A 22,895-nucleotide genomic window follows, 5' to 3' on the forward strand; every position below is an offset into this window, starting at 1 on the left:
GGAGGGCGCTGCGCCTGCGCCAGAACGGCTGCCTCGCTCCCGGAAGTGGAGGGTCTGCACGGAGAGCGCCGCTGGGTCTGGGTGCCCGGAGACAGAAGCGCTCGCGGAGCTCGCTCGTCAGCCCCCGACCGCCATGTCGTCCTTCGACACCAACCCCTTCGCAGACCCAGTGGACGTAAACCCCTTCCAGGTAGAGGCCCCAACTCAGTTCTCTCTAGTACCGAAGGCCGCGGCCCCGGCCTCTTTCGCTGGAGCGGGGAGACGTGGCGTAGGAGAGACGGGCTGTCTGCCCAATGGGAGAATGGGCTCTGAGGGCTGGCCTATAGTAGTGTTTGGGGGGCGGGACTAGCAGCAGGTGGAACAGCGGAGGGGGCGGGGCGCTGTAGCTTGGGGAGAGGTGGTGGGACCCTCTAGCTCCCCGGCTGTCGCCCCTCTGGCTGGACCCTGCTAGGGGAGGGGACTGAAGCAGACGCGGTTAGGGAGACCCCCAGCGTCGGGGAGAGAAGCGACTTCAAGTGAGGGGGAAGTGTGGCTACCCCATCCCGCAGTCTTGGGGAGACATCTGCCTTGAGTCACGTTAGGAAAGGGGGTGACAACAACGTAATGAAGAGGTGGAAGCCTCTAGTGGAAAGGAGAAATGTGGGAAGATCCCAAGTTCAGCTCTCCCCTCACCCCCCGAACAGCCGAACTAGCCTACAAGGTTAGGAGACCCACTGAGATTTGCTAGGAAAGGAAGGTTGGGAGAGGGTGGGGAGGTAGCCAACGCACACTGAAATATGGACTTTATAAGAATTCCACACCTTGGCCACGGGTCTAGTTTGGACTGGGATTTGGCTAGATGGGAGAGAGAGCCCAGGTTAGGGAGGGAGGAGAAGTGAGGGGGCTCTGAGGGTCTTGAAGCACAAGAAGTGTGGTCTGATGGACCTGTGTGTGTTGGCAGGGTAGTTGAGATGTGTTGACCTTTGAGCTGGCCTGATCTTTTGAGCAAAGGATAGCTGAAGAAGTCTTCCTACTTAAAGCCGAAACCTTTCTGCCTTTTAGCTGAGGGTACAGGGGTATTCTTTTTCCACAATGAAGGGCTGGGGCTCCTGTTAGCTCCAGATCTCTTGTGCCTCTTGTTTCATGTCTGCTCAAAACCAGTTCTAGGGAAGCTTAATTGTGCTGACTGGTGATTTATGAGCTCTGAGGTTTCTGCTCTGTCAGGATGTCACCAGGCGCATTAACTCATCCTGCTTGTATTTTATTCTGGTCATTGGCAGCTGCGAAGTTTCCTGCAGGTGGGGGGGAAGTACTTAGAGGGGTCCTTCCTGCAACTCACAGTATGAGCTTTCTCACCTTGAATTCCTTCAAGGGTCAGAGCAAAGACAAAGGAGACTAGCAGGGAATAATTGTATACTGTCCAAGTGAACATTTTATGCCTCTTTCTTGGTCTCAAGATATTTAGTCAAAGGGAGCCCTCAGGGCAAATTTTAGTAGCTTGGTCTTTGTAACATCCTGAACATTACTCTTGCAGCTTAATGCTTCTTGACGGAACCTTTGCAGGGACCTTGTCTCTTATGTAATGCAGTCATCTCTATTAGTTGAGTAAAGAAAAAACATTTGCATCTTTTTTTTTCTGCAAGTGCCATCTGGTAAGAGCTTGGTTTAATTACAAAACTGCTTTATAACACTGGACTTTGAGTTTTAGTAAGGATCTAGTAGTCTCTTGGAATACGTTCTGTGTAATGATTGGCTTTTTTTTTTTTTGTCCCTGTCAGAATCAGAAATAAAATGTGTGCTGCTATCTGAGAGGCAGTCAGCTGTCCAGGGATGCAGAGAGCTTGTCCCCAGCGCTAGCAGTGGGCGAGATAATTGGCCTGAGTGCTGCCCTGTATTAATAGCAGCTTGAAAGTCTTAGGCCTAAACCACATCTTCAGCCCCAGGAATGATTGTGCAAACTGTGGTAGAAGTAACTTCTGCATTCAAGCGAGACAGTCTGTCCGTCAGGCAGCCCCAGGATATGGCAGGACAGGAAGCAGCCGTGGTCCCGTAAAGAGCAACATCTGGTGGGGAATCCTGTGTGGGAAGACGAAAGCTGCCTGGCTGTGACTCTGCTCCTCCTTACCCTGGGCTGGGTTTTTCCTCTTGGCACACAGTCCCGTGGGGAGAAGGAACTTTGGATATGAGGCCCTCCAGCTCTCCTGGAGAGCTGCCCTCCCTGTCCTTGTGATGGAAGTGTTTGCTTCCCTGACTTCCAGGGCTGGGACATTGGGAGGGTACAGCCCTGGGGTGACTGGGTGTGAGCCCAGCTTCATTTACCCAGGGTGTTAGCACAGAGCTCAGGAGAGAGCAAGGGGAGAGGCGATAGGCTCAGAAACTGTCACACCTAGCCAGCTTTCAGAGCAGAGTCATGTTTTCCGTCACTCCGTGGTGGGTCATGAAAGTGTAGTCCATGGTGGACTATTAGAGCCGGAGCATCCTCAGAAATCTATTGTAACCCCTCAGTCTAGAGAGGAGGAAACCAGGACCCCAGTAAGGATGGGACATGTCAGAGTCACCAGCTAATTCGCAGCAGGAAGGAGCCCACATCTGGGGCTTTTGAAGTTCACATGTTGGTCTTGAACTGCGTTGGGGTTATTTAGGCCAGCTAAGGGAAGACTGTATCTTCATCATCACTGCCCCCATTCTTGAAATGAGAGTACTGGTAGGGGTGATAGTACTAGCTAAGTGAGTTTTAGTTAGTACTCACTGATCAGTGTTAGCTACCCAAGTTTTTTCCCCCAGTGTGTGGGGCTGGAATAATACAGATTATACTGTGCTTTTTAAGACACAAATGCTGTGGGGCGCCTGTGTGGCTCAGTTGTTAAGCGTCTGCCTTCGGCTCAGGTCATGATCTCAGGGTCCTGTGATCCAGCTCCGCATCGGGCTTCCTGCTCAACCAGGAGCCTGCTTCTCCCTCTCCCACTCCCCCTGCTTGTGTTCCTTCTCTCGCTGTCCCTCTCTGTCAAATAAATAAATGAAATCTTTCAAAAAAAAAAAAAAATAAGAATACTCTTTAGAAAAAAAAAGACACGTATGCTGTGTTTTTTAACAGCCTATTTCTGAGTAATACCAGCCCTGAAAGGTGCTCAGGGTTATGTAGTCAAATAAGTTTGGGAATCACTCTGTATTCCATTTTTCTTGCAGATAGACAAGGGTTGTTAGTTTGTGAAAGGCTCTGAGCAGTCCTACAGTAAAGATATTTCCTCAACTTTATCTGACCCAGCACTTCTCAGAGTTATCCAACCATGGAGTCCTTTTTCTGCTAGCTCTTGTAATAGGCCGTGCAACTTCCGGTGTGCCTTTAAATTGACTTCTTTACCCGTGTTTTTATCCACTTCCTGCTCCCCCCGCACCCCCTCCTGCGCTGTGGGCGTGGGCTTTTATGACCTCTTCTTTGCGTAGAGTTATAATTGGGATTCTTAGCAAACTTCCTGCAGCGTAAGAGCTGTGAGTGCAACGTTGTCACAAGAGTGCAGCAGAGGTTTTACCAGACTTCCAGGAGGAAGCAGGAAGCTCAAGCCAAGGATGACCGATTTCACAACCGCCCCGGCACTCCCTCATCCCTCTGTTAATTATGGTGCATCTGCTCTGCACTCTCTGGGTATGAGGGTCCTGCTTTGGACTGATTCCAGCGCGTCTGCTCCCAAAACCTTCTCAGGAAGGCTTGTCCGGTGGTGAAGAGGGAGCGGGCTGAGTTTTCAGCAGTCTGCCGACAAGCAGGTCACCCAGGCCCGTGCCCGGGCTGCTTTCCTGCTGGGCATCTCTGCCACGTTGCCCCAGGCAGACAGCACCGATGCCAAAGAGGGGACGTGAAGTAGCTGGTGGTGCTTGAACAGAGAAAACCTTCCGGCGCCGTGACTTGCCAGATCGCACAGTATCACTTTCACACGTTGCCTTCTCACAATTAAAAAAGATAATCTCAGTGGTGTGGCTGCTTCCCAAGGATTTAAAACGTTCCTCTCCTGTGGGAGGAGAGAGTGGTGGCAGAAACGTTATTTGGGTGTGAACAAAGCTCCCCGCACAGACACCGAGGCTTTGCCACTTCCCAGAGAGGGTGGGCTCCAGCTTGACTGTAACTGCGGGAATTCTTAAAACCACCAGATGGACCTGTTAGAACTTCCCTGTGGAATAGGAGCACTGTCTCAAGAAAGTTGAAAATGGTCAAGTTCTGATGGTGGGAGTCCAGACAGCTGCCAGATTGGGGGGTGGGGGGTGGGAGTCCCCTCCCTGCCTCTCTGGCTGGCACCTGGCGGCAGCCTGGGTGCTAGAAAGCGCCTGGCTAGACACACAGCTGAACTTGAGCCCTACACTTCTGTTTTCTTTGCAGCTACTTGGAGTAGGATAATCCTGTGTTCAGAGCAATGGTGATATTTAACCAGGACAAACAAGGGATACTTGCCACTCTTTCAGAGAAGAGTGCTGTGCACATCAGCAAGGTGTGACCTGTCCTGCAGTGCTCCCTTGCGATGCGCATCACTGAGCCTTTTTTAAAGAGAGAGAGAGAGAGAGCATGAGCAGGGAGAGAGGCAGAAGGAGAGGGAGAAGCAGGCTCCCCGCTGAGCAGGGAGCCCAATGCGGGGCTCGATCCCAGGACCCTGGGATCATGACCTGAGCCGAAGGCAGACGCTTAACCGACTGAGCCACCCAGGCGCCCCGTCACTGAGCTTTTGCTGCTCCAAAGGCCTGTGCAGGAGATGGGGGTAAATGAGCACATGGCCTGCCAGAGCTTCTGATCTGGCAGGAGAGCCAAGAAATGCTAGCTGTTCACGATAACACTGGGTATGACGAGGGCAGTCAAAACTTGCCAGAAGGAGCTGCGAGGGATCTGAGGAGGAAGGGCAGAGTCCTGTGGTAGACAGGCTTAGGCCGAGAGCAGAGAGCCTGGCAGATGGGAGGAGAGGGTATTTCCTATTTCAGGTGACGGAGCACCAAGAACCAAGTCGCTTCTGCACACTATGCCCTGCAGCCCCAGGTACTTCTTCCCCCTCCCTGAGAGCCTGCCGCCTCTCCCGCTGTGGGCCTGGGACACATCTGCTGCTTGGGGCACACTCGCTCGCTTGGCCCGTCCCTCTGGTTGTTCTCTCTGTCCCGGCCTCTTTAACGCTGGGACTCTCACCACCTTCCGCCTTTTTTCAGGCCGTGAAACCTGGAGTTCTGTCCTTGATTTTGTTCTCACCGTATGCCTCTCTGAGTAAGTTCTTCCGTTTACACTGTAGCCAGCACATGGGGTGCAGGAGCACCTGGCTCTGGGGACCCAAACAGCAGGTTCGGCCACTTGCCACTGACAAAATCCAGAGGCAGAGAGACAAGTGGTGGTGAAACCAGAGAGGAGTTTATGGCAGTGAGGCCGACCCCAGGAAGACAGCGGGCTAGCATCTCAAAGCTGGTCTCCAAAGTGCCGGAAAAGCCTTCCAGGTTTATCTCAGGAAAGTGTGGGACAAAGGTCGGTGTGTGCCAGGTAGGCAGTGAGGGTTAAATTGCTCATTGTGTTCAAGTCAGTCACCTGTGGAACCTTGCTGGCTCTGGACAGTCCTTGTTGCTTGAGGGCGTGGATTCGTTTCCCATCGCAGGACGCTTTGCCCTCGGGGTCTTCAGCCTGCACCCATGGACAAGCTGGACAGAAGAACCCAGCTAGGGGCGCCTGGGTGGCTCAGTCGTTAAGCGTCTGCCTTCGGCTCAGGTCATGATCCCAGGGTCCTGGGATCGAGCCCCACATCGGGCTCCCTGCTCCGCGGGAAGCCTGCTTCTCCCTCTCCCACTCCTCCTGCTTGTGTTCCCTCTCTCGCTGTGTTTCTCTCTGTCAAATAAATAAATAAAATCTTAAAAAAAAAAAAGAAGAACCCAGCTAGAATGCTTGAGGTCAAAACGGAGGCAGCGAAGTCCTCTTTCACTATGGCTTCAGAACAGCATCCTCATCCGCGATCATAGATCTAAAGCTCTAGGGGCGCCAGGCTCGCTCAGTTGGTAGAGTGTGCGACTCTTCATCTTAGGGTTGTGAGTTCAGGCCCCACATCCGGTGTGGAGCCTACTTTAAAAAAAAAGACAAACCAAATCTAGAACTCTAGCCCTTACCATCTCCTGAGCTTCAGCCAGTATTCTCATGTCTCCCCTGGACGTTGCCAACCATTTCAAGCAGACCTAGTCCGTAGGTATCTCCAGACCAACTCGATATCTTCTCCGGGCCTCTCCCTGCTCCCACACACCCACTCCTTGAAAAACCTGTTCCTCTTCCCCCGTGATCCCTGATCTTGCTCAGCAGTGGCACTGTTCACCAGTCACCCAAGCTAGCCACCCAGTCCCTCAACTTCCCTTCCCCCTTTCTTGCCCAGAGAGTGGCTGAGCCCGTGGCATCTCCCTGAGCAGGGCGTCTGGAGTCTGTCCCCCTCCTCCACTCCCAGCTGTCATGCCTTAGTCCAGTCCTCACTGTCACCCCTGGGGACTGCGGTCCTGGCCAGCGCCCCCCGCCCCTCCCCCCGGCACTCTCCTCACTGCGGCAGAGATGCTGGTCTCCAGTTGTCGTGCGCTGCCCATGGGATGGAGTCCAAACTCCCGCAGCCTGGCCTGACCCCTGCTGCAGGCTGGTTCCTTGGTGCTCCTGGCTCCTCTCTCCATACTCTTCACTCCACAGCCCCCGGAACCGTCTCCTGTGTAGAGGCTGCTTTTATTTTTTATTTATTTTTATTTTTTATTTTTTAAAGATTATTTTAGAGCGGGGGTGGGGCAGAGGGAGAGGGAGAATCTCAAACAGATAGCCCACTGAGCGCAGAGCCTAACCCTTGTCTTGATCTCACCACCCTGAGATCATGACCTGAGCTGAAACCAAGAGTCAGACGCTTAACTGAGCCACCCAGGCGCCCCTAGAAGCTGCTTTTAAGCAACAGGCTTGAGCCCTGGAAACCTGAGTCAGGTAGAAGGGCCCACAGTGTCCCCCTAGCTAAATGCAAACAGGCTTATTAAGTGACCCACCTCAGAAGATCCATAAGCCCCGGCTGACCAATGGGCTGCTTACAACCGGGCACAGGTACCAAAAAAGAAAAATTCCATATGTTCCTATACCTCCTCACTTCCCCCCTAACTACAGCCCCCACCACTGCCTCGTGGCAGACCGTCTCTCCTTAGCTGCCCTGCCCGCTACCCCCCTGCAGTGTTTTCAGTAAACTTCTGTGTCCTTGGTCCTGCCTTGAGTGAATTCTGGCCTCCACCCGATTGGGTCGCCCCACATCCTGTAGAGCTGCTGTGCCTCCCTCCTTCGTGCTTGCTAAACGCCTGTCATCGCTCAAGATCCAGCTCAGGTGCCCCCTGAGTAAAGCCTTCCCTTCCTCCCCTCCCTCCCTCCATGAAGCAGTTGTTCCAGTCCGCATCCTGCCCCACCTCCCGCCCTGCCTGCTGTTCTCTGCGCTGTCCGCTTCTTGAGGGCAGGAACCAAGGCTTTTTTCCAGTGTCCTAGCCCTGTGCTTGGTGTGGGACGGTTTGTGTAGGGAGGAAAAAAGGTGGAAGGAGGTGGCATGTGGCTCAGTTTGACCACGGACAGACCGCTGCCCAGGGTGCTGGCACCGGGTCCTGGAGGGCCTTTGGTGCCCGGCCAGGTGGTTCAGCCTCACTTTCCTGGGCTGCTCTGTACATCACTGCCGTGGCAGGGAGAGAGGCCCCACCTGCACCTTGCTCATTTGGTGGGTCCTCGGGCTCTTTTTTTTTTCCCCCAAAGATTTTATTTATTTATTTGACAGAGAGAGACACAGCAAGAGAGGGAACACAATCAGGGGGAGTGGGAGAGGGAGAAGCAGGCTCCCCGCTGAGCAGGGAGCCCGATGCGGGACTCGATCCCAGGACCCCTAGATCATGATCTGAGCCGAAGGCAGATGCCTAACGACCAAGCCACCCAGGCGCCCCCCTTGGGCTCTTTTTAAAATGTGTGGGTACGCATGCTTTTAAGGTAAAAATAACATAATCATATGGAAAATTTGGAAGACAAATTAGATCATTTAGATTTCTTGCCTTTTGCAACCATTGTTCTTTTGATGTGTTTTCCTGCCAGTCTCTTTTCATATGAGTGCTTTTGACAAAATTGTTATTTGGGATTCATATAACAAAGCCTTTTCTATATTGTACCCTGTGTCCATAGCTGTGATTTTTAATGGCTGTTCAGACCACTGAGGGGACATGTACCAAAACATTCTTGTGCTTACTGTCGTTGGTTACTTAAGTTGTTTCCTGATTTTTTTTTTAAGTTTTTATTTATTTTTTAAAGAGAGAGAATGTGAGTGAATGGGGGAAGAGGCAGAGGGAAAGGGAGAGAAAGAACCTCAAGCAGACTCTCTGCTGAGTGTGGAGCCTGACTTAGGGCTCGATCTCACGACCCTGAGATCATGACCTGAGCGGAAACCAAAATCAAATGCTCAACCAACTGAGCCACTCAGGCGCCCCTGATTTTTTTCTCTTATTGTAAATATTGGTGCAATAAATATCTTTGCAGATACAGATTTTTACATATTTTTATCGTATTTCCTCATGATGGATTCTCAGGTAAGAGAGTACCAAGGTTAACTGTGGCTCTTTTCACTTGGGACCCAGCCAGCCAGTCTGGGAATGATTGCCCTTTTTTGTCATATGACACACAGCCTTGTCTCCAAAGCAAATAGGACTTCACGGAGGTTCCAAAGTATTGGTAACTCTGCCTCCCAGAGAGAATGCCTGAGTTTTGTTGTTGTTGTTGAAGAGTGTTTATTTAATGTGTTTATTTGGAGCCTGAAATAAATCCCACATGGGGAGCTTGGGTGGAATGCAGGATGGAAAAGCAAGGAAAAGTCACAGCCCAAGCACAGCCAGGACCTGTGACATGGAAAGTGACTGGCTGGAAACAAGTGTGTTTTTCCTGGCCCTTCCTGGCGAGCTCCAGCCTGCCTGCCTGCCTCTTTTCTCTCTGTTCCCTGACACTGACACTGAAGTCACACGAAGGGCTCCCCTTCCCCCGCGGTGGTGGGCCTCTCCTCCCCTCCCCTGCCTTCCCCTCCCCTCCCTTCTTCACTCTGCCCTGGGCTTTTGTGCTGTGCACGCATGTCCCTGCTAGAACCATCCATCATTGGCTCCAGGAGGTCAAGAGTTGCACCCTCTTCGTCTTGGTGTGTCCCTCACACCGTGACTCTTCCCTGAATGAAAAGAACTGAGTGCAGGCGCGTTTTCTTTGTTACAAATTCAACGAAGGGCATTAGCCGGTCTGAGTCCTTTGTGTACCAAGGGGGTTTTAGGTTACCTCTCTACAGGTGAAACTCAGCTCTTGCCATCCCTTGAAATAACTACTTGACCCACTTAAGAGTCAGCTGATGCTTGGCAAGTGGGAAAGGAGATTGCTGCTGTGGACTTCTTATTTGTGGTTTGGAGTAGAAGCTGAGGGTCTTCATTCAGACCAGTCAGTGTGGTCCTTAGTACAAGACTCTGCATGTCTGCTACCATGGGTGTTCCCCAAGGACTTCCTGAAGTCCAGGAATAGAAAACTGAACAGAAACAGTTGTCCTGGTCACTCACGTGCCCTATCAGTGTTCCTCAGGAGTGGGGTTCCTTCATTCATCCACATGGAGCGCCTTTCATTTGTCGACTGCACTAGGCTTTGGGGGCGCATTGCTGAACAAGCCTTCCCCTCTCAGGCTTACCACTGTGTCCCTGGAGATAGACAAATTCAGGATCCGGCTCAGCCACTACCCCTGGGATCTTGGACAGACTACTTCCTCTTTCTGAGCTGGGGCTTTCTCCAGCTGCAAACTCCTCACAGGGTGGTCATGGCATTGAAATGGGAGGGGCGTTGTAGCTTTTCTCAGCCAGGGCTGCTCAGCTGAGCCACAGAGCACAAGAAGCTGGTTGAAGTGACAGTTTTCTCCATTCTCTCAAGGATGGATTAGAACCAGGACTATTGTAGATGCGTAGGAGAGACGTCAAGTCATTGCAGACAGTGGATGCCTTAGGGCGTTGGGCCATAATTCTTTTGAGGAACCAGGTTGAGGAGGGCTGGTAGAACCTTCATTTCTGACAGCTTGACCCAGTGGCCAGTTCTGGGGTGACTAGAACTTCACCATAGCATCACTCTGCAAGCCTGGCACACGGGAGACAGTAAATGTCAGCTCCCTCCCTCCCCCGCCAGGCCTGTGCTGCTCATCTCTCAGAAAGAGCCCAGGTCTCCCAGAGCGTTCCAGGCTCATCTTCTGAGGCAGGGTGCTTCTGGGCCCTGGCACTGCTGCAGTCGTGCAGGCGCCCCCCAGCTTTCGGGCCCTACCTCCCCAGACAGTGGAGGAGAGCACGCAGCCTGTGCTCTCACACATCACAGGAGCTTCGGCTCTGCATCGGGCCCTTCAGCAAGCACTAGGAGCCAGGAGTTTGAACTAGACACACAAGCATCTGGCTGCAGAGGCTACAGCCTGCTAGTGGAGACAGTGTTTGTTTATGGTGAGTCTGGTGAGGGGTCCAGGACCCCTTGAAGATTTTAGAAAAGAGGAGAGATCACTGTAGGCAGAGTAGGCAGCTCGCTCACCCCCAGAATCCTCTCCTGGCTGACCTTGGTAAAGGAAATGACCTCTCTTCATGGTCTGGAGGTTGCTTGTTAAAATGTGTGCCCGTCAGGCAGACATGTGGGCCAGTACCCGAAACTGCTACCAGAGCCACCCCTCTGTCCTCTGTCCTGTGACACAGACTCAGGTAACCAGTTCCTTGGATGGTGGATCTGATTTCAGTGACTTCAGCTCACCCAGTCTGCTGTGGCTTGGTGTTCGGCTGAGTCGGAAAGGGGAACAGAGCCTGAGCCCCACATCTTTCTTGCAGGAAGCCAGCCCAGTGATTCTGGGAGAAATCTGCTAGTCATTCAGCCAACGAATAACCTCAAGGCCAGTTCCTCCAGCTTAGGTGGCCTTCTGAACCTCCCCTTGTCCAAGTTTGTCCAAGTTTCAGGGGCCACCAGATAGGGATGGTGTCCAGCAGAAAGGACATAGCCACGTGGCCTCCTTGCAGAGGAAATTGGGTGGGGGTGCAGAGATGAGGTATGTCCAGAGAGAAGAAGTGGGTTGGAGCTGTGTGCCCAGCCCTGGGCTAGGCCCTGGGGCCAGCCAGCCAGTCTCACCAGTCAGGAATCAGAGGCCCAGGCGGGAAGATGAGAATTGGTATGTGTGAAAAATGAGAGAACGCACTCACCACTGACCCTTGGTTCTATGAATGTACAGAATAGGGAGCCAGCCATTTTGAGACCTAAGACAAGTACAGCACCATGGTGAGGGTCTGTTTCCACATCTGAGATGTGAGGGGATTGTCCTCTGAGGGTCTGTCTAATGTGAGTATCATATTTGAGAATCTGTTCTGTGGAGGTGAAGCTGGGCCAGCAGGATGGGAGCGTGTGGACCCTAGTGAGGAATGGGGGTTGGGAGGGTTAGGTACAGAGAGGGGGGCCAGGGGAGGCCTTGTAACCGGGGCCTTGGCGGAGTCCAGCAGCCTGGTGCCCATCCTTCACAGCTGTTTCTCCCAGAGCCCAGGCATCGCTGTCGAGCTGTACCTGAGCCCCGTACCTATTATGTACGGGGAAGGGGGAGGGGAAGGGATGATAGAGTGACTGGAGGGGGCAGGATGAGGCCACTGGCCGTTAGCCCCAGGCCAGCAGGGAGGCTGCTGGGGTGAAGGAGATGACAGGGAGTGCTGGGCAGCCCTAGGCCAGAGGGCTGGCCTTGGCAGAGGTCAGATGGGGAAGGGAAGACTCAGGAAGGAAAACTCAGGAGAAGACTGTGTTCAGAGGACATTTTTGCATTTTTTGAAAAGAATCCAGAAAAAAACCCAAAAACATTCTCCCGGCTTTTCATCTGAGCCCTTCATGCCTCTATTCCTAGCAAGTGTGTCTGATTTAATAAAATCAGCATTGGCAGCCAGCAGCATGTTTTTGTTCCAGAACCTTAAACTGTCCTTTAAAAAAGAAGAGGAATAAGTGTTTTCTGTAAAATAATAAATACAACAGTTAAGAAAGGTTATGAAGTAAAAAATAAGTTTCTACCCCTGCCCCCCCCCCCACCAAAAAAAAAAAACAACACCCCAGTCCCTGGAGGTAAATACTGTGAACCGTTCTGAATCTGGAAAGGGCACTAACAAGGACATGGGTGGTATCTATTCCGAGGTCTCACAGTGGGAAGCTTGCTCTGGGTCTCTTCTGAGAAGTCATCGGGGCTGAACTCTCCTCCTTTTCCAGAAAGGGAGAAGAGACCACAGCTCTGATGCGGCAGGGGCTGGGCTCATGAGAGGAGCCCGGAGAGGCTTTTCAGGGCCCCCAGGGAGGGCCTCAGCAATCTCCCTTCAGCCAGGTATCCCTGGGAGGGGCCAAGAGATGGCGCTGTCCCTCCCCTTCATTAAGGTTCTCTCTTCTCCCCAGGCATCTCATGGCTGTTTTTTGTTTTGTTTTTACCTTTGCAGGATCCCTCTGTGACCCAGCTGACTAATGCTCCGCAAGGTGGCCTGGCTGAATTCAACCCCTTCTCAGAGGTTGGTGAGCATGCACTCTTTCTGAGTCCCTGGGTCCTCTGGCTGGTGCTAGGTTTCTGGGGCAAGGAGCCTTGGCAGAGGCAGAGACAGCTCTGAGAAGTTTCAGTCCTCAAAAGGACAGTCCTAACATGAGCTTGGGGTGGGGGGAAGGGTGAAGAAGTCACCAGTTCTCCCCTTGGGATCTGTGATCTGGGCCCCTCCCCGAGGAGAGCAGGGCAGTGCTGGGGAGCTGTGGCTCCAGCAAGGCCAGGGGTGCTGGGGGAAGCACCACATTGCCCAGCGCCGGAGGCTTGATGGCCAGGAAGCGGCAGAGGTAGGCCCAGGCCTGCCCCCGAGGGGATGAGGCAGGGGCGCATCACTCACCCTGCTGTGCGTTTGCCCCTGAGTGGCTGGCCGGTGGAGCCAGTCACCTGCCTCCTTTGGTGTGTCCCACGCAGACAAATGCCGCGACAACAGTTCCTGTCCCACAGCTCCCTGGGCCCTCGCAGCCAGCGGTTCTCCAGCCCTCGGTGGAACCAACCCAGCCAACCCCCCAGGTACTGTTGACAAAGATCCCTTTAGCCTCTCCTTTCCTGCAAGGGAAGCACCCAGACCAGTAACTGAGCCCTGAGATTGGGGGAGGGGGTGGACAGAGGGCCTTTATTCCTGGCTCCCCTTCAGGGGCCCTCTTGATCATCTCTTTGGAGCTGGTCACTTGCACATGGAGAGTCTGCTCAGCCAGCCTAGATCCTCACCCCCACCCCACTACTACCACCAAAAAATAAGCTCTACTTACCAGGCTGGAGTCCTCGGTGTCTTCAGCGAGAGCATTTGCCCCTGTTGTGCCATTCCAGATCCTCCTGGAACCTTGGGTTTGTTCTCTCTTACTCAGGGCCCAGAATCTCTCTCTCTCACTTTTCTTTTTTCCACCTCTTTTATTCCTGCCTTCCTTCCTATTTTCCTTTGTCCCTTCACCAAATACTGTGAATCTTGCCTGCCTTGTCCTGACCCTGTACTCCGTCACCTCATCGCCCTGTCCTGTGCTGCCCGCCGCCCCGGTGAGCGTGACAGTGGAGTTGTATGTTGCAGCTCCTGCTTAGACAGGCCAGCAAGTTCCTGCCTACCAGATTCCTGGCAGTGAGTGAGCTCTCAGAGAGGCAGATGCTACTAGGAGGAGATAGTATTCTCAGAGACAGCTACATGCGAAATCTTCCGAAGGTAGGCAAAGTGTAGATGAGCGTGAGTGAGGGCAAGGCCCGAGCTGGGCTTTGGACTCTTGTGGGCCCCAGGCTGCTCCCACTGTCTGACCGGACTTGGGAGGGGGGGCTAAGACCCTCAGCGGGGTCCAGCGGGGTCAATTCTGGGCCTGCATTTGCCCCCGGGGCTTGAAACTTACTTCCCGAAGGCAGCCGTAGCTCTTCGGAGAGCTCTTTCGGAGCGAGGGAGAGAGCGCACGTGTGTAGGCGTACACATGCACACACACGTGCGCGTGTGCACATCGCCTGGCTTGTCCTGCAGGATGACTGGTTTGATATCCGCTCCCTAAGGACTGTAGGCTTCCGCAGGAGCCGGGCGCCAGTGGCTGTAGCACTGGCAGGAGCGGGGCCCGGGGCCTGGGCTGGAGTGCCTCACCTGGAGCTCCCTAGAGGCCTCCCTCGGAGGCCTTGCTCTGCCTGGACAGGGAATAAAGCTTGGACTCTGCACGTCGTCAAAGCCAGGCAGAGCAGGGCCAAGCCGAGGGGGCTGGCCTGGGATGTAGCCGGTCACAGTTCAGGTGGACGTCAGGGGGCCGCTCCTGGGGGTGGGCTGGGGTGATGCTTTGATCCCTGAGGCCCTAGGTGTACCTTGGTCCACCCTGCGTGCCTCCCCTGCACTCACTGCTAGCAGGTTTCCACTGTGTCCCCCTCACATGCACACCCTCCAGGCTCTTTTTTTCTTTTTTTTTTTAAAGATTTATTTATTTGAGAGAGTGAGAATGAGAGAGCGAGAGAGAGAGAACATGAGAGGGGGGAGGGTCAGAGGGAGAAGCAGGCTCCTCGCTGAGCAGGGAGCCCGACGCGGGGCTCGATCCCGGGACTCCAGGATCATGACCCGAGCCGAAGGCAGTCGCTTAGCCAACTGAGCCACCCAGGCGCCCCACCCTCCAGGCTCTTCAAGTGAGGTGTAGCTCTCCGGGTTTCTGGTTACAGGTTAGTCTCTCGTGAGGCCGTTTTCCCTTTGCTGTTACCCCAAAGGTCACCTTAATTGAACTTTGCCTGGCTTCCAGAATGGGAGATAGTTCTCTCATCTCAAGCTCAGGGAGGAAGGGGAGACGAGAGCCCTGCTTAAGGCTGGTTAACACCTAAGAGGACAGAGGTGTCGAGGCAGTAGGAGACGGGCCACCTTGGCGTCTCTGTGGTGGTCTCTGGTACCCAAGACACCATGGGGCTGGGATTGGCTCTCCCTGTGTGGGGCAAGGCCCTTCTGACTCCTGCTCAGGCTGACGCTATCCCCCTGTCTCCCACGTCCGGCTGCCCCCACGCTCCGTGCCCCCCAGGCCGTGGCCTCCGCAGCGCAGGCGAGCCTGCTCCGGCAGCAGGAAGAACTGGACAGGAAAGCAGCCGAGCTAGAGCGCAAGGAGCGGGAGCTGCAGAACACAGCGGCCAACTTACACGGTGAGGGAGACTGCCGGCTGTGGGCCAGCGTGCCTGCGGTAGGGGCCTTCCCTGAGCCTGCTTGGTCCCGGGCAGCCCCGGAGCTCTGTAGGGCTCTGGATCATCTCAGTGGCGCCGGTGCCAGTGGCGGAAGAGCAGCGAGGTGGAGGCCGGGAGGCCCGCAGCGTGGTCCTCGCGGCTGTAGATTGTTTCTGCACTCCTTCCCAGCTCACTTAGGCCCTTTTGCTCTGTTTCCCAGTGCATTTGGGATCCATTATCTTGGAGTGGGCTTGTGGGTATTCGTGCCCCATCCCACTTTGCCCGTCCCACTCCCTACCCATGGCGACCCTGACTCCCACTTGCCGGTGCCCTTCTGGGAGCCCTGGTCTGGCCCATAAACTGCTGGAGCGTGCACCCCACGTGCTGCTGCAGAGGCCAAGCCTGACCTCGTTGCCTCTTGCGCATGCAGTGAGAGAGAACAACTGGCCGCCCCTGCCCTTCTGGTGCCCCGTCAAGCCCTGCTTCTACCAGGATTTCTCGGTAGAGATCCCTACTGACTACCAGCGGATATGCAAGATGCTCTACTATCTCTGGATGTGTGAGTCCTGCTCCTGCCCCCTGAGCTCCGGGGTAAAATGGGGTGTGAGTCCAGAGCCCTGTCCGCTCGGGCTGCTCCTCACCGCAGACTCCAGCCTTCCTCAGTGCTGGGCCGGGGTTGGGGCGGCGGCGGGGCGGGCGGGGGGCTTCTGCCCACACGATTGGCCTTTCACAGTCTACTCCCTGCCCAGGGAACCTCCCCGGAAGGGCCCGCTCACCCCAGTTCACACCACGGATCGAGTAGGGCGGGACTAGCGGGAGGCGTCAGAGTTGCTGTGGGGCTCAGTGGCCATGAAGGCCCTCCTTAGGTGAAGTCCTCCCTCCCCACAGGCCCCTCGGCTCCTAGGAGTGCGGCCGGGTATAAGACTCCCTATAGCTCCACTGTGGGCCCTCCAGGGCCAGGGACAAGAGTCACTGAAAGAAAGACTTCTTCCCCAGGGATCAGCCCTTGAGTCTGCATCCCCACCTCCACCCCCTGCCCTCCTTCATATGCTTGGGCTGTCCCCTCACTTAGGAACTATCACTTAGGAACTGGTTTGGTCCCTGGTTTTGCTGCCCCAGAAAACCAGGATTGGGGAGCTCACCCTGCCTTGGTGCAGACTAAGGACTGGGGTTTCTGCTACTGCCCTCACTGTATGGACCTCACGTCCTCTCCAGGGGGGTGGTTTGCCAGGCCTGGGAGCCCTTCCCTCCCCTCGGCACCAGCCCATCTGTCTCTCTCCTCACCCTCCCCAGTGCATTCAGTGACTCTGTTTCTGAACCTGCTTGCCTGCCTGGCCTGGTTCTTAGTCGACAGCACCAAGGGAGTGGACTTTGGCCTTTCGATCCTGTGGTTTATCATCTTCACCCCCTGTGCCTTCCTTTGTTGGTACCGACCCATCTATAAGGCCTTCAGGTGAGTGGGGCTGGGGCAAGGCAGGGAGTATATGGCTGGCATCCCAGGTAGCAGGCCAAGGGCCTTAACGCCCAGGGGCCCCATCCCAGTCTTAGAGCAGAACAGGATGGTGGGGCGATCCACTTTCCCATTCCCACCCTCAGTGGGAGCAGATGGGGGTCAGGAGCCATTTTCCTGAGATGTTGTGCCCACAGTCTGTTCTGGGCACTGTCCTTGGCCTAGGCACTGGAGACCTAGAGAGGGGTCCTAGCGCTCCCACCTGCTCCCATGCTATCTAATGCGCTAGGATTTCAGTCACTGGGAAGAGGGCGGGGCTTCTTCACCTCCCTTCTGAGGCTTCAGGGAGTCCACTTTGATAAGTTCCCCATGGCTTATCGCTCCTAGCTTGTTTCCGCCTCTCTCCTGCCTCCCCAGAAACTCTCTCGAGCCTGCTGAGTGCAGACCGGTTGACCTAGAATAGATACTGTGGGCCTGAGCGGATCCACCTCACAGAGCCCTAGGGTTTGTGGCATTGTGCCTCCGAGTCGCTGCTTTCAGGCCTGGGAGCCTAGCAGGCCCCAGGGAGGGGGCGGGCAGTGGCCGAACCCATGCACTCCGCAGGCAGTACGCCAGCCCTCGAGGACGTGGAGATGGGCTTTGGTCTAGAGTTCTGTGCTCCCCAAATAACTTTTCTACACCCAGGCCAATGGTTTTATTATTAGATATTTATATCTATCTCTTATGAAATGCAGATACGTACCCCAGGAAATGGACCGTTAGGCTCTTTATGTCTCCTCTGGGGAGCAACTTTATTAGCTCTTTGAGTAAGGGGTCAAGCATTGACCCCTCAAACTGGAGGACAGTGAGTGGCAAGCCCTCTTTGATTATGGTTGTGGATGTCTGTGTCCTCTGGACAGTGCGTTTGGTCCCCTGGAGCTCTGTCTGCGCTCCCATCCTGGCTCCTCATGCCATGCCAAGCGAGGAATACTGAGGAGTGAACCCCAAGCCCACTTGTGACTTTGGATTTCCCCCTCTCTCCACAGGTCCGACAACTCTTTCAGCTTCTTCGTGTTCTTCTTCATATTTTTTTGTCAAATAGGGATCTATATCATCCAGCTGGTTGGCATCCCTGGCCTGGGGGACAGGTGAGACCTGGGCAGCATGAAGGGATGATGCTTTGGAGGCAGCCTGGCCTCTCTCGCCCTGTCTCCTCGCTCCCACAGAGCCCTCCCGAGGACCCATCCTCCACCCTGGCCGGGAAGGTGGGGGGCGGGCTGGCTGGCATCCTCCTCTGTGCCCCTCCAGTTCTTCACCAGTCACCACTCACTGCCTCGCCTGTTCACCACTTTCTGGGGTGTTGTGAGTGGACTTGCCCTGAACCCTTAGGCTGCCAGGGCTACATCCCATGGAGGATTGCATCCTCTTCCTTTGCCCTGCTGTGCCCTCCCAGAGGCTGGTGCTACTTCTACAGGCCACAGGCGAGCCCTCGGGTTTGGGCAGCTGCCGATAGAGGCCCTGGCCTTTTGCAGACTCTGTGCTGTGACTTTGTCCAGAGGCCCTGTAATGTCAGGATGAAGCCCTAGCCTCTCCTTCTTGCTTTGAGCATAGAGCTGGCTTGAGTTTCCTGGGTGCTGGAGTCCTCAGCTCAAAATTAGCCTCAAAAAGAAAAGCTGCCGGCTGATGTTTTCCTTTCTGCCCCAGTGCACAGGGAACATTACAGAAAGGTCAGACTGCCGCTTGGCTGAGAGCCCGAGCCTGGAAGGGCTGCACTACTTTGGTCCCTTCCCTCCAGTGGAGCTGGCAAATGCAGGGTGGAAGGAGGGGGCTGACTCACCTTGCGCTCCGAGCGTGCCCACTGCCCTCCTGCCATCCCTCATCCGTCTCGCCCTGCTGTTTCTGGGCTGGCTCCTTTCTCTTTGAAAATGTCATCACTCACTACCCTCAGTGAGATCCCGGAAGACAGGCTGTGGCCTAAGTGCTCTTTGCTTCCCAGCCCAGGAGTCAGAAGGCTCGAGTTCTGGTCCGGGCCTGCTCCTCCCCCCCCCCCCCGCCCTGCCCCCTCACGAGCTCAGCAGCCTCAGCAGCCTCCAGCTTCCCAGTGCCTTCCCCACCTCACCTCCCAAGCCCCACGGCTGGATGGATAGAACCCCCCCCTTTCTTGTTATCGAGTATAAAATACACAGAACATAAAATTTATTTTATTGACCACTTAAGATTTTATTTATTTATTTGACAGAGAGAGACACAGTGAAAGAGGGAACACAAGCAGGGGGAGTGGGAGAGGGAGAAGCAGGCTTCCCGCTGAGCAGGGAGCCCGACGTGGGGCTCGATCCCAGGACCCTGGGATCATGACCTGAGCCGAAGGCAGATGCTTAACGACTCAGCCACCCAGGCGCCCCACCACTTAAACCATCTTAAAGTAAAAAATTCAGTGGCGTTTAGTAGAGCCACAGTGATATGAGGCCCTGTCCACTGTCTAGTTCTAGGACATTTGTGTCATCCCCGAGAGGAGACTCGGTACTCATCAGCAGGCAGCCGACTCCCTCCTTCCTGGAGCCCCTGGCGGCCGTGAAGCTGCTCTTTCTCAGTCTCTCTCTGGATCTGCCTACTCCGGACATTCCCTATAAATGGGACCGTACAGTGTGTGGCTTTTTGCACTGGCCTCACTCAGCGTGATGTTTTTAAGGCCCGTGCTGTAACACGGATCAGTACTTCAGTACCGATCAGTACTTCTTATGGAGTACTCGTCCATCCACTTGTCCGCACATCAGTGGACAGACCCTGGGGTGGTTTCCACCTTTTTGCTGTTGTGAACAGTGCTGCTATGAACATTTTCGTACAAGTCTTTGAATACCTGGTTTTGGTTCTTTTGGGTATCTATCTGGAGGGGGATTGCTGGGTCACATGGTAAGTCCGTTTCCCTTGGCAGTGTACGAGGGTCCTCGCTTGTTTTGTTCCCAGCCTAGAGGTGTATACACACCCAGTATGGAGCCCAACATAGGGCCCGACCCCGAGACCAAGACCCGGGTGCTTCAGCAGCTGAGCCACCCGGGCACCCCTCTCGCTGTGGTTTTGATTGGCCTTTCCTGAATAACTAATGATGTTGGCCATCTCTTACGTGCTTTTAGGCCATTTGTGTTTCTTCATTGAGGAAATGTCTGTTCAGGTCTTTCTCTAGTAATTGGGTTGCCTTTTTGTTGTTGAGGTCTTTATATATTCTGGATACTAACTTATCAGATTAGCACATTTTCTGCCTTCTGTGTATTATTTTTTCATTCTTGTGATAGTGTCCTTTGATGCACAAAAGCTTTCAATTTTGATGAAGTCCAATTTTTTTCTTTTGTTGCTTGTTTTCAGTGTCATATCTAAGACCAGTGCCAAACCCAGAGTCCTGGAGAGTAAACTGTTTTCTTCTAAGTATTCTATTTTTAGCTCTTATTAGGTCTCTGATCCATCTTGAGTTAATTTTTGTGCGTGGTTGAAGTCAGGGTCCAGCTTCATTGTTTTGCATGTGGCTACCCAGCACCAAGTCTTGGCACCCTTGTCAAAAATCAGTCGATGAGCGATGTATCGGTTTATTTCTGGACTCTCAGTTCTTTTACATTGATCTGTATGTCTGTCCTTGTGCCAGTACTGCATGTTTTTTTGTAGTAAGTTTTTAAGTCAGGAAATGTGAGAATATCCCCTTTTATAGATAAGGACACTGGGGCTCAGGAAGGCAACATGACTGACTGGAGGCAGAGGGGTTGCCCTGAGTCCCGGCAGGAGGAGCTGAGGTGATGGGATGAATGCAGTGTGTCGGCCAGTGGTCCTCATTCCCAGAGGGCGGGCTTCAGGAGTGAGCAACCAGGCTTTCCATGTCCCCTAGAGCAGCAGGAAAAGGCCCTCCCCTGGACTACTTCTGAGGGCAGTGTGGGGCCTGTCAGCCTTCACAGAGGCCTGGCGTCTCACAGGCCAAGGGCTTCTGGCCCACAGCTCTGTGCTGCAGCGAGGTGCCTGGGTGGTGGCCGGTCAGCCTATAGCGGCCACTTAGAGAAGAGCCCCTCTCGGGGACCTTTAGGGCCCACTCTCACTGTGTCCCCTCTGGTTTCCTCCTCCCCACTTTGCAGTGGTTGGATCGCAGCCCTGTCTACACTGAAGCAGGACCACTTGGCTGTGTCGATCATCATGATGGTGGTGGCTGGCTTCTTCACCCTGTGCGCCGTGCTCTCACTCTTCCTTCTGAAGCGGGTGAGTGGTGGGTGCTGGGCCAACAGCAACCTGAGGAAGCAAGGCACCTCTTTCCTGCCTTCGCCTTGGGGATGCCCATCACTGGAGGCACTTGGGCCCCCAGGTCCCCAGAGGTCCAGTGACTGTCACCAGGGTTCCGCGGGGGAGGTCACGCGGGCCCCCAGGGCACACTTCTCACCGCAGCCTCTTTCCCCAGGTGCACTCCTTGTACCGCCGGACGGGGGCCAGCTTCCAGCAGGCCCAGGAGGAGTTTTCCCAGGGCATCTTCAGCAATAGGACCTTCCGCAGCGCTGCCTCATCTGCTGCCCGAGGAGCCTTCCAGGGGAACTAGTCCTCCTGACTCTCCTTTGTCTGCCCCAGCCTTTTCTCTTGCCTGCCTTCTAGCTGCACTTTCCGTGGGTGCCTTAAACAGTGGTTATGCCCAGCACAGACCTGGGGAGGGTCTTGCTCGGTCCTTCCTCCTTCCTCAGCCACCAGCTCTCCATTCTGCCCGAGGGGAGGGGAGGGAGGGACAGGGACTATTTTTTTTTTTTACACAAGAGAAAAAAGAAAAAAAAAAGCTGTCTTTCCTTCTCTGGTGGTGGTTTGGTAGGTTCGAAGCAGTGGGACTGTAGTTCACTTCCCCTTACACGTGTACACACACACATACACACACGCGCATCACATACACGTACACACTTGCAATCACCAGCTGACCTGGGCCCATGCCAGCTGGAGTTTTATTTCTGCCAGGATCCTGGGACTCCACTCCTCCCCCAGTAGGCCTGGCCTGAATCTGGCTCCACGGACCCAGCCTGTGGCTTCCACAGTCCTGCCTTTCCTTCCTGCCCAGGCTGGGTGGTCTCCCAAGGGCTCCCCTTTAGATGAGCTGCAGTCCAGGTGGATGGAAAGCTCTGTTCCCCAGATCACTCTGAGGTGGTCTCTGGGCTTCCAGAGCCTCTGGCATGGTCGCTCCCAGGCTCTTCCCTGCCTTACGTTTCTCACAGATTTATAGCCCTTTAGTACCCCCTGCACCTTCCTGGTGTGGGAGGCACGTGTGCCCTCTCGGTCCTCTCTGAGCCCTCTCCCCTCTGTAGACTTACTGAATGTGCAGTGGGGTTGGCTGGGATTTGGGGATGGGGAGGGATGGAGGACGTTGACCCCAAATAGTCCTGTCCAGCCTTTGACAGTTGTCTAGGAAGGTGGAGTCTGACTGTCCTGGTGTGGTTTGGCCCTGTTTTGATTTCCTCCTGAGGGACAGTGGCCCATTGCCGTGGCCTCAGATTCTACCCCACTCTGCCTTCTCCCCTCCAGCAATATCTCATGTGTATGACTCTTCCGGGGGGGCGCCGAAGAATCAGTCCAGAACTGCATCCCTCGTGCTGGACTGATGAGCCACTTTTCAGAGGGTTCTCCCATATCCCCAGTAGAACCTAGGTCACCTGTCACTGGCCCTGGGGATTGCTCAGGTGTGTCAGTGTGATGGGCACCTGGGATGACACCGATAAAACCACCCTGTCCTCTAAAGGCTGTATACCGGGGTGGGTGTGTGGACTGAAGGGACTTCTCACAAAGCTGGCCAACTGCCTGCCTCTGGGACCTGGGGCCCATCCTGAGGCAGCGTGCAGACTCCCAGCCCACTCAGCCCCAGAGCCACTGAATGATCATGGCAGTGACCAAGGTTTTGTAAACTTTCTGGTATTTTTTTCTTCATGTACAAATGTATATGTTATGTCTCAATTTTTGTGCTTTAAATAAAAACAAGACATTTTCAGACAACACTGGTCCTAATGTCTGGTGGACTTGGGAGGATGGGAGTGGCCCACAGAGCCTGCACTGAACTGGCTGCTCCAGTGGTAAGTGAGGAGACCGTCAAGATTCTGCATCTGGCCACCCCGCTCTGGCTGGTCTGGGAGGGGCCAAGCGCCTTCCTGAGACTACTTGGCCAAAAGCACCTTCTTGTCCCAGTATCTCTACTTTAGAGCTGCTCTTTCTGGGCCGGAGGGGCACCCTTGGGAGCCTCTTTGAGTCTTAGCCCAGCACCCGGCACGCCTGCTCAGCCCGGCTCCTCCCCACTTGCCCTT

General features: G+C 54.5%; 1 protein-coding gene across 3 annotated transcripts; it reads left to right on the plus strand.

Annotated features, from left to right (window-relative positions):
• The first annotated feature begins 9 nt into the window (after positions 1-9).
• Positions 10-22,590, plus strand: SCAMP2 (secretory carrier membrane protein 2). 3 transcript variants are annotated; one of them, XM_036104852.2, is made up of 10 exons: positions 10-190; positions 12,451-12,519; positions 12,957-13,055; positions 13,588-13,716; positions 15,035-15,152; positions 15,601-15,729; positions 16,464-16,623; positions 17,646-17,747; positions 20,712-20,832; positions 21,029-22,590. In XM_036104852.2, the coding sequence occupies exons 1-10, from the start codon at positions 134-136 to the stop codon at positions 21,161-21,163; spliced, it is 1,119 nt and encodes a 372-aa protein (XP_035960745.1). In that variant the 5' UTR covers positions 10-133; the 3' UTR covers positions 21,164-22,590. The 3 variants fall into 3 exon arrangements, with proteins under 3 accessions (XP_035960745.1, XP_035960744.1, XP_035960743.1); XM_036104851.2 differs by lacking the exon at positions 13,588-13,716 and having other exon boundaries at positions 11-190; positions 12,990-13,055; XM_036104850.2 differs by lacking the exon at positions 13,588-13,716 and having other exon boundaries at positions 12-190.
• Positions 22,591-22,895: the final 305 nt, after the last annotated feature.

The sequence above is a fragment of the Halichoerus grypus genome, chromosome 8 (genome assembly GCF_964656455.1).
Source record: "Halichoerus grypus chromosome 8, mHalGry1.hap1.1, whole genome shotgun sequence".
Taxonomy (NCBI): domain Eukaryota; kingdom Metazoa; phylum Chordata; class Mammalia; order Carnivora; family Phocidae; genus Halichoerus; species Halichoerus grypus.

What these genes read in the sequence shown, in the direction of transcription:
- SCAMP2 (XM_036104852.2), top strand. Translation starts at nt 134, where the DNA reads ATGTCGTCCTTCGACACCAACCCCTTCGCAGACCCAGTGGACGTAAAC. An exon ending in AATTCAACCCCTTCTCAGAG is followed by an intron (nt 12,520 to 12,956) that starts GTTGGTGAGCAT and finishes TGTCCCACGCAG; the next exon opens with ACAAATGCCGCGACAACAGT. An exon ending in CACTCTTCCTTCTGAAGCGG is followed by an intron (nt 20,833 to 21,028) that starts GTGAGTGGTGGG and finishes CTCTTTCCCCAG; the next exon opens with GTGCACTCCTTGTACCGCCG.